Below are 11,264 nucleotides of genomic sequence, written 5' to 3'. Positions count from 1 at the left end.
TATTTGTATTCTTTTTCTTTAGATTTGATATTCTAGCTCGCTATTCTACCTCATTATTATTTCATCATATATATTTCAGGACAGTGGGCACCAACACACACTAAATCCCACCCTGACTCTCGCAGACCTAAATAACTTCTCCGTGATCCTCTGGAATAATTCACACTGAAACTCTCAGGTAGATGCTCTCTCCCCATGATGGGAATTTCTCCTGTCAAAGTCCTCCCATTTTAGGTCACAATATATCAATAAAAAACTACAATGAACACCAAATACATTTTATGAAAATTTACAAGTGAATGACAAAATGGAAGTTCTCTCACTGATGGCTTTTGAATATGGTTAATTATTATTTAAAACAGTTGCGAAAGAGGTAATTTCTCAGATGTGTAAGCCAGTCTAAGTGCAAAGACCCAGGGATGTCCTTGGCACCCCAGAATGAAATCTGCCTGCTTATGGGAAGCTGCATTGGTTCCAAAGGCCAGAAAGTGAGACTCTAGAATTCTGGGGGAAAACTAGGACTTAGAAAGGTGGATTTTGAGAGACAGAGGGACGGGAAGAGTATCCAGTATCAGGCAGAACACGTACATATGCCACATAGCAATTTCCACATCCTCTCATGGAAAGTTGCCAGAGTTAACACATTCTGTTTTGTTGCAAGGGTCTGTTAAACTTCTATTGCTTTATGGTCTACCTGGGTCCTTGGCTCATGCTGGATATTTCAGAGAAAAATCTAAGCTGCCATGGGTCCATTCATGGAGCAATTCAAGGGGTACAAGAATCTGATTGTGGCACTGGTTTTTCTGGCTTGGGTAAGTACTACCCTTACCTCTGCTCCTTCTGATCGCTGGCTCATTTGTTCTCTCCGTGTGCAACCTCAGGTTTGGATTGGTTTCTACCTTAATATGACAGAGCAGACTGAGGGAAGCTCTCCATCTCTTTACCTCCACCCCTGTGTGGCTCCAGGAGCAACAATCGTAGGGTGGGACGTCATCCTTAGGAGAAGGGTGAGTGGTTGGGTGTTAGGGGTTTACTAGGGAATTCAAAACACAAATCCAGAAGAGATTGTCCCAGGGAAATCCCAATGGAGAAAAGAAAGCAATTGCCATTGTTCTTAGTTCTCTCACCCTTCAAACGTGTTTTCCCTTCTGCCCCAGTGTAAGAGAAAGAGGTAAAGTCTATGATGTTCAGTCCTGCTTTTTAGCAGAAGAAAGAGAGGCAGGGATTCAGGAAAAAAAAATCCCTGTCTGGAAAGAGAGTGGACAGTCGCCTGGAGTGACCTTTGTTGTGTCTTTTGGGAAGTTGCATATGGCATGAAGCTAAGAATACCTCCAGAAGAAGGCATTTCCCTGTTGTCTATAGGTCAAAACTGGAGTTTTGGGGCTTAACGTAGCTACAGGTAGATTTTCTGTGGCCTGTTTAAAACAGTTGAATAGGTTGTTAATATTTAAACAGTAGGAGATTTCACATGAAAATATTGATTTCTGGTTTCTCTTAAGTGGTTGATCTGGCAAGACGGGTTCAATAAATTGGTCTTTTTTCTAAGAGCGTGAAGGAGTTTGGCAGGGAAACCCTAACTGCTTAACAATCAGGTCCAAAGAAAGTGTTGATTTCATTTCCCGAGTAACCTTTCACTGTGAGAAGGAATGAGACTTCTTGGTGCAGCAGCCAAAACTTTGAGCCTTTTAAAAAAATTGAACTATGATATATATATAAATATATAAATCATAAGTGATTAATGAAATAAAAGATAACATACCTGTGTAATCATCACTCCAGTCAAGAAATAGAAATTACCAGTACCCCCAGAAGTTCCTCTTATGCCTCTTTCCCTGTCACTACCACCCTCTCTTCCTCCAACTATGAACATTATAGCTTATTTTTGCCTAATTTTGCATTTTATAGAAATGTAATAATACACTGTGTACTCTTTTATGTGTATCTTCTTTCATTCACTATTTCTGTGAGATTCATCCATGTTGTAGTATAAAGCTGTTATTTGTTAATTTTCATTTCATTATAGTACTCCAGTGTATGAACATATGACAACTTGTTTATCCATTCTACTGATGATGGACATTTAGGTTGTTTTCAATTTTTGCCTGTTTCAAATATTTCTATTATAAACCTTCTTATCCATGTCTCCTGGTGCACATATGCATACCTTTCTGTGGGGTTTATACCAACGAGCTAAGTTGCTTGGTCCTAAGATATGTTTATGTTAAACTTGGTACGTGCTGCCAAACAGTTTTCCAAAGTGGTTTTCCCAGTTTACGCTCTCACTGGCACAATAGGAGAGATTCAGTTGCTCCACATCCTCACTAACGTTGGTAGTGTCTGTCTTTTAATTTTAGCCTTTCTTTGAACATGTAGAGGTATTTCATTGTGGTTTTAATTTGCATTCCTTTTCTTAATAATTCAGTTGAGCACCTATTCATATATTTATTGGTCATTTGAATTTCTTCTATTGTGAAATGCCTGTTAAAGTATCTTCTGTCTGTTTTATATTGGGTTGTCTTTTTCTTTTTAATTTGTAGAAATTCTTTATAGATTCTGGATACAAGCCTCTTCATTTGTTGTGTATGTTGCAAATATATTCTCCAGCTCTGTGTTGTGCCTGCCTTTCACTCTAATAGTGTATTTTGATCAAAAGAAATTATTTATTATTTTAAATTTTATTTTATTGTGATAAGAACACTTAACATGAGATCTACCCGCTTAATTTTTAAAGTATACAACAGTATTTTAGGTACAATGTTGTACAGCAGATCTCTAGAACTTACTCATTTTGCTTAACTGAACTTTACAGCCCATTGATTAGTAACTCTCCATTTCCCCGTCTCCCCAGCCCCTGGCAAACACCATTCCACTCTTTGATTATATAAATTTGACTATTTTAGATACTTCACATAAGTGGAATCATGCAATATTTGTCTTTCTGTTACTGGCTTCTTTCAACTAGCATAATGTCCTCAAAGTTCATCCATGTTGTCTCATATTGCATAATTTCCTTCTTTTTTTAAGGCAGAATAATATTTCATTGTATGTACCTACCACATTTTCTTTATCCATTTATCTATTGATGGATATTTCCACATCTTGGCTATTGTGAATAGTGCTGTATTGATCATGGGAGTGGTAATATCTCTTTGAGATCCTGATTTCAATTCTTTTGGATAAATACCCGGAAGTGGGATTGCTAGATCATATGGTAGTTCTATTTTTAACTTTGGGGGGAACATCCACACTGTTTTCCTTAATGGCTGCACCATTTTTCATTCCCACCAACAGTGGTCAAGGATTCCAATTTCTCCATATCCTTGTGACATTTGTTTTTCGTTTTTGATAATAGCCATCCTGACAAGTGTGAGGTGATACTGTGGTTTTGGTTTGTATTTTCCTGATGATTAGTGACATTGAACATCTTTTCATATACTTATTGGCCATTTGTATGTCTTCTTCGGAGAAATGTCTGTTCAAGTCCTTAGCCCATTTTCTAATTGGGTTATTAGTTTTGTTGCTGTTGTTGTTATTGAGTTGTAGAAGTTTTTTACATATTTTAGAGACTAAGTCCTTATCAGATATATGGTTTGCAAATCTTTCCCGCATTCTGTAGGTTTCCTTTTCACTCTGTTGATTGTTTCTTTTGCTGTGCAGAAGCTTTTTGGTTTGATGCAATCCCACTAGTCTATTTTTGTTTTTGTTGTCTATGCTTTTGGCATCATATCCAAAAAAATCATCACCCAGACCAATGTCAGGTAGCTATTTCCCTGTTTTCTTCTAGCAGTAAGATTTCAGGTCTTACGTTTAAGTCTTTAATCCATTTTGAGTTGATTGTGTGTATGATGTGAGATATGGGTCCAATTTCATTCTTCTGCATGTGGATGTCCAGTTTTCCCAACACCATTTATTGAAGAAACTATCCTTTCCCCATTATGTGTTCTTGGCACCTTTGTCGAATATTAGTTGAATATAGATGTGTGGATTTATTTGGGCTCTCTATTCTATTCTGTTGGTCTATATGTCTGTTTTTATGCCAGTATCACACTATTTTGATTACTGTATCTTTGTAATATATTTTGAAATCGAGAAGTGTGATACCTCCAGCTTTGTTCTTTTTGCTCAAGACTGCTTTGACTATTTGGGGTCTTTCATGGTTCCGTAGGAATTTTAGGATTGTTTTTCTATTTCTGTAAAAAATACTCTTGGGATTTTGATAAGTGTCTTGACATGAGTACAGCCATGTTTGGCCGCTCCATTGACCTACAGCCACCAGCACAAAAAGAAATATAAAAGCTGTTTTCTGCGTGGTGGGAACTGGCCCTTCTCCCACGGAGAGAGTTGCAAGTTGTAACATTTCAAGGCTCTTGGAGCGTCATAGCATGGGATGGACTGGCCATCTGTGCCGGGCTAAGACGATAACCAAAGAGAACAATGCACGTACACAATTACTGGGCTGGGACGTTAGCCAAGGGGCTCAATGCACATACGCCACTGATAACCATTTGTGCGTGGGAACACTGGATGCTTGCTCTGTAAACTCTGTAACTGCTTATATAAACTGCTGGAGACTGAGACCGGTGAGAGTTCCACCTGTGGAAGGGACACCTTGCCCAGGACGTGTGATCCTTGCCCAGCCGCGTCGATTGACAGGACTCTCCCGGCAGTGGGGCATGGATATTGTGAGTAATTGATTTGATGTGAAGTAATTGATTTGATATGAAGTAATTGATGTGATGTGTTCTCTTTTCGGTCAACCTGGTGTTTCTCTTTCCGGTTGATTTGTGTCATTTCCCTTCAGTCGATCTGGTGTTTCCCTTTCCGATGGATCTGATGTTTTTCCCTCTTATTATATGACCTATTTGGATCTGCTGCTATCTGAGCCCATGTGGATGTTTTCCCTTTCCAGTCGAGCTGGTGTTTTTCCCTCTTATTATTTGACCTATTCGGATCTGTTTGTGGACTATCGCCTTTACTATCCTCTATATAATAAAATATACCTTCAGTCCATTTGTTTGGAGTGGAAAGTTTCTTTATGTCTCCGATCGAATCCCGAACCTCTCATAACAGTAAGGATTGCATTGAATCTGTAGATCACTTTGAGTAGTATGGACATTTTAACAACTTTAATTCTTCCAATCCATAAACATAGGCAGTCTTTCCATTTATCTGTGTCTTCTTTAAATTCCTTAACGTTTTATAATTTTCAGTGTACAAGTCTTTCATCTCTTTGGTTAAGTTTATTCCTAAGGATTTTATTTACTTATTTTTGTTGCTATTGTGAATGGGATTGTTTTCTTAACTTCCTTTTCAAATAGTTCATTATTTGTGTATAGAAACATGACTGATTTTTGTATGTTAATTTTGTATCCTGCAACTTTGCTGAATTTGTTTATTGGTTCTAACATTTATTTTGTTGAGTCTTTGGAGTTTTCTACATATCTATTTTATTAAGAGTTTAAATAATGAATGGATATTGAACTTTTCAAATGCTTTCACTGTGTCTATTGAGATGATCATGTGGTTTTTAAATTTCATTCTGTTAATGTGGTGTATCACATTGATTGATTTATGTATGTTGAACCATCCTTGCATCCCAGCGATAAATCTTATTTTGTCATAGTGAATCATCCTTTTAATGTGCTGTTGAATTTGGTTTTCTAGTATTTTATTGAGGATTTTTGCATCTATGTTTATCAGGGATATTGGCCTGTAGTTTTCTTTTCTGTGGTGTCTTTGTCTGGCCTTGGTATCAGGGTGGTGCTGGCCTTATAAAATAAATTTGAAAGTAATTTGAAAGTATTCTTGGTTGACTTCTAATTTTTGGAAGAGTTTATTTGAAAGAATTGGTATTAATTCTTTCCTGAATGTTTGGTAGAATTCACCCATGAAGTACTCTGGTCCTGGGTTTTTCTTTATTGGAATGTTTTTGGTTATTGATTCAATCTCCTTATTTGGTATTGGTCTGTTCAAGCTCTCTATTTCTCCTTGATTCATTTTTGGTAATTTGTATGTTTCTAGGAATTTATCCATTTCTTCTAGGTTATCCAATTTGTTGGCATATGATTGTTCATAATTGTCCCTTATGATCCTTTTTATTTCTGAGGCATCCATTGTAATTCTCCTCCTTCATTTCTGATTTTATTTATTTGAGTCTTTTCTCTTTTTTATTGGTGTAGCCAAGAGTTTGTTGATTCTGTTTATCTTGTCAAAAAACCAACTCTTTGTTTTATTGATTTTTTTCCTATTCTCTATTTTATTTATTTCAACCCTAATCTTTATTATTTCCTTCTGCTAACTTTGGGCTTAGTTTGTTCTTCTTTTTCTATTGCCTTGAGGTGTAACGTTAGGTTGTTTATTTGAGATCTTTCTTCTTTTTTAATGTGGGCATTTATCAATATAAACTTCTCTCTGAGTACTGCCTTGCTGCATCCCATAAGTTTTGGTGTGTGTGTTTTCATTTTTGTTTGTCTCAAGATATTTCCTAATTTCCCTTTTGATTTATTCTTTGACTACTTGGTTGTTCAAGTTTGTGTAGTTTAATTTCCACATATTTGTGAATTTTCCAGTTTTCCTTCTGCTATTCACTTCTAGTTTCATACCATTGTAGTTAGAAAAGATACTTGGTATAACTTCAATTTTATTAAATTTGTTATGACTTGTTTTGTGGCCTAATGTGATCAACCCTGGAGAATGTTCTGCATGCACTTGAGAAGCATGCGTATTCTGCTGCTGTTGGGTGGAAAGTTCTGTATGTGTTTGTTAGGTCCATTGGGTCTATAGTGTTTTTCAAGTCCTCTGTTTCCTTGTTGATCTTCTGTTTGAATGTCCTATCCATTATTGCAAGTGGGGTATTGAAGTCACCCACAATTATTGTATTGCTGTCTATTTCTCCCTTCAGATCTGTTAATATTTGCTTTATATATTTAGGTGCTTTGATATTGGGTGCATATATATTTATAATTGTTGTATCTTCCTGGTGAGTTGACTCTTTCATCATTATATAATGTCCTTCTTTGTCTCTTGTGAGAGTGTTTGACTTAAAGTCTATTTTGTCTAATTAAAGTATAGCTACCCCTGCTGTCTCTTGGTTAGTATTTGCATAGAATATCTTTTTCCATCCTTTTACTTTCAACCTATGTGTGTCCTTAGATCTAAAATGAGTTTCCTGTAAACAACATATAGTTGAGTCTTTTTTTTTTATCCATTCAGCAACTCTGCCTTTTGATTGGGGAGTTTAATCCATTTACATGTAAACTAGTTACTGATTGGTAAGGATTTACTATTGCCATTTTGTTAATTGTTTTCTATTAGTCTTGTAGTTCTTTTGTCTGTCTTTTCCTCTCTTGTTGTCTTCCTTTGTGTTTTGTTGACTTTTTGTATCGATATGCCTTGATTTCTTTGTTTTTCTTTTGTGTAACTTCTATAGATATTTTTCTTATGGTTAGCGTGGAGCTTACATGAAATATCTTTTTTTTTTTTATAATTTTATTTATTTATTTACTTTTTCCCCAAAGCCCCAGTAGATAGTTGTATGTCATAGCTGCACATCTTTCTAGTGGCTGTATGTGGGACGCGGCCTCAGCATGGCTGGAGAAGCAGTGCTTGTCGGTGTGCGCCCAGGATCGAACCGGGCTGCCAGCAGCAGAGCACGCGCACTTAACCGCTAAGCCACAGGGCAGGCCCTGAAATATCTTATAGTTATAACAGTCTATTGTAAGCTGATAAGAACTTAAGTTGAATCACATACAAAAAACTCAAACACTTTTACTTGTCCCCCAACACACTTTATGTTAATGTTGTCTTAATTTACATCTATTTATATGTGGATCGGTTAACATGTTTTTTAGTTATAGTTATTTCTAATAATAAGGAAATAGGGAAATAGTATTATTTCTACGTTTGTATTTTAACTTTTAGACTAGAATTAAAAGTGATTTAACCACCACCATTACAGTGTTATATTCTTCTATATTTGTCTACATATTTACTTTTACCAATGAATTTTATACTTTCTTATGCTATTGTGTTGCCGTTTAGTGTCCTTTCATTTCAAATATAAGAACTTTCTTTAGCATTTCTTGTAGGGCAGATCTAATTGTGATGAACTCCCTCAGCTTTTGTTTGTCTGGGAAAAACTTTCTCTCTGTTTCATTTTTGAAGGACAGTTTTTCTGGGTATAGTATTCTTGGTTGGCAGTGTTTTTTTTCAGCACATTGAATATATCCCATTCCCTTCTGGCCTGCAAGGTTTCTGTTGAGAAATCCACTGATAATCTTATGGGGGACACTTATGTGACAAGTTGCTTTTCTCTTGCCATTTTCAAAATTTTCTCTTTATCTTTGACTTTTGATCATTTGATTGTAATGTACTTGTGTGAGTTTCTATGAATTCATCTTGTTTAGGTTCTTTTGGGCTTCTTGGATCTGGATGTCCATTTCCTTTCCCATATTTGGGAAGTTTTCAGCTGCTATTTCTTTGAATAAGCCTTCTGAGACTTTCTTTCTCCTTTCTCTTTCTGGGACTCCCATAATGTGAATATTGGTTTCTATGATGGTGTTCTCTTAATAAGAGAACTTAATAAGATAAGTCTCTCAAGCTTTCTTCACTCTTTTTCATTTTGCTTCTATGACTGAATAACTTCCAATAAACTGTCTTTAGTTTGCTAATCCTTTCTTCTGCTTGATCTAGTCTACTGTTGAATCCGTCTAGTGAATTTTTCAGTTCAGTTATATTATTCAGTTCCATGATTTCTGTTTGATACTTTTAAATATTTTCTATCTCTTTGTTCAAATTCTCACTTTGTCCATACATTGTTCTCCTTACCTTGGTGAGGAGAACCATTTATAATGGTTATTTTGAATCTGTCAGTAAGTCATAAATCTCCATTTCATTAGAGTCCATTTCTGAAGGTTATCTTGTTCCTTTGAAACATATTTTCCTGTTTCTTCATCTGACTTGACTCTCTGTATTGGTGTCTGTGCATTAGGCAAAGCAGCCACTTTTCCCAGTCTTCATGGACTGGCTTTGTACAAGAGAAGATCCATACCAATTAACCCAGAGAGATTCCTGGGACCTCTCAAAACTTTGTGCTAGTCCAACCTGCCTGCTTTCTTTGAAGCCCCCAGACATCTAGGGTATGCCAGGTCCCATCAGTGCCCTGGGACAAGTGAGACTGAGGTGAGTTCCTCAGGTAGTCCCCAGAAAAGTTGGATCATTTTATGCTCTGTCCAACTCTTTCCTTCCCCAGGGAGAAGCTGGGAGCTGGGGTTTTTTGTCCGCTTGCTCTGTGCTGAGCTGGGAGGAGGAGCTGTGGTGACTACTAGCCTAAGCTGGTAGTCCTTATTCTTTCCCAGGCAGCTAGATTGTGCTGGTCTTGTCAGCATTCCAAGACTGGCAAGACAGAAGCCAGTCCTCTGGGGAGCCTTCATGGAACAATTGGGGTTCTATACAAGTGGACCAACTCTTTCTTTCCCCTAGTAGAAGCTGGGTGCTGGGGTTCTCTTCCTGATCATATGTTACTGTATAGGAGTAGGGATTCTGGCAAGAGAGTGTCCTGAATCTCCCTACCAGCATTGATAAGTCTGGTTTTGTGTTCTGCTGGAGTATAGAAGCCTTTCAATTAGCTTTTGTATTTCTCACAAACGGAATTAGTCTCTGAATTGTTGCTAAATCTGTATATTCGTGGGAGGAAAGAGGATCCAGGGCTTCCTACTCCACCATCATAAAGACGCTACTCCTGAAGTTTTCTCTTTTCATTTTTATCTAGATAGATTGTATTTTTCTTTTTATAATTCCTCTTTGGTTTGAGAGAATTTAATTTGTTTTTATTATCAAGTATTTCACACATACCAGAGAATATATATAAAACGCATATGGCATATCAAGAATAATAAAACAACCATCCATGTGACCTCCCACGTCTAATAATTCTTTGTGCACTGAACAGATATTCTTGGTCTTTCTCTCTCAAATCTGTTTAAATTTGCTGTAACCAGAAGTCTTGGCCACTCTTGCTGGTCAGTTCAAATCTTCAGGACAATTTGTGTGGGGCAAAGCTGCAAGTGACAGGAAGAAAAAGAGTCTTCGCCCCTGAGAACATGGGACATGTTCACATGCACATTTTTGTCCTTTATTAAGGTATGGACAGGAAGCCATTCTGATTTGTGATCTCTCAGTTTAGTGTTTCCCTGATATTCTCCCAGCCAAGGGTGAGGGCTTGTGAACAGGCCATGTCAGGACCAGACACCTTACCAGGTACACTTTCCCCCAAGACTCCAGTGGCCTGGGTGAGCCAGGCATTCCCAGGAACCACACAGGACTGGATATGACACTAGACTCTATAATGTTGATCCCTGCTCTTCTCCAGCCCAGAGATGAACCAATCCTGTGAGTGTTTTCTCCTCCAGCAATCAAAACAGAGACTGCAGCCTCAAGCACACTCTGCAAGTGCTGCCATAGCCCAACATGAAACAACTATCTCATGTACAACTAAGAAAACTCTCAACCTCCCCAAATGAGACAAAGGTCCCATTCAATCCTGTATTCAGCTTCAAATCCAGGATTACTCTTTATCAGGAATAGATGTATATCCTTATAATCCTGAAATTTTTATTTACATGATAAATTTAATCTCCACCAACACACCCAACATACAATAGTGAAGGGGGAATAAGTCACCACAGTTTAAACTCTAATTTAATTAAAGAAAATCAATGTACATGGTCATAGGTCAAGAGCACAAACTTCATTTGGTGGGCAAGGATTGCAAGAAGTCACGGTCTGGGCAATGCAGTGAATTCTCTGGTCAGCCAAGGAGTTGCTTTGGTTTTGTCTTTTGGAAGGGGTCTCTCTTATCCACTGTTCTCCATGGCCAACACTGGGACGGGGATGATTTGGGGGTGACCTTCCTTCTGGGGTTGCATTTTTGCACCTTCCTTTCTGTTGCTTTGGTTACTAGTATCTTAAATTGCCTTAGTTTATGAGTGATCACAGTCCCTGATTACCAGCTCTAGAGTTCTGTGATAAAACAACTCCATTTCAGTCTCAGTAGGCTGGCAGTCCATTCAGTTCCTCGGGACTTCATTAGTTGAGTAGCAATTGTATTAGCTTTCTATAGCTGCTGTGACAAATTATCACAAACAGTGCCATAAACAACATAGTTTATTCTCTTACACTTCTGGAGGTCAGAAGTTATTAAAATGGGTCCACAAGGCTGCATTCTTTCTGAAGCTTCCAAGGGAGAATCCCTTTCCTTGCCTTTT

General features: G+C 37.5%; 1 protein-coding gene across 1 annotated transcript in view; it reads left to right on the top strand.

Annotated features, from left to right (window-relative positions):
• Window positions 1-743: 743 nt before the first annotated feature.
• The window catches only part of LOC101402498 (NXPE family member 3-like), a 31,670-nt gene continuing 21,149 nt past the window's right edge, over window positions 744-11,264 (top strand). Inside the window, exon 1 of the mRNA XM_004442899.3 lies at window positions 744-812. Within this exon, the coding sequence (XP_004442956.1) occupies window positions 744-812 (69 nt within the window). The remainder of the gene's footprint in view (window positions 813-11,264) is intronic.

The sequence above is a fragment of the Ceratotherium simum genome, chromosome 26, assembly GCF_057802395.1.
Source record: "Ceratotherium simum simum isolate JZ-2026a chromosome 26, ASM5780239v1, whole genome shotgun sequence".
NCBI lineage: Eukaryota > Metazoa > Chordata > Mammalia > Perissodactyla > Rhinocerotidae > Ceratotherium > Ceratotherium simum.
The sequence above is the reverse complement of the archived record's forward strand: the minus strand, read 5'-3'. Positions and strand labels throughout refer to the sequence as shown.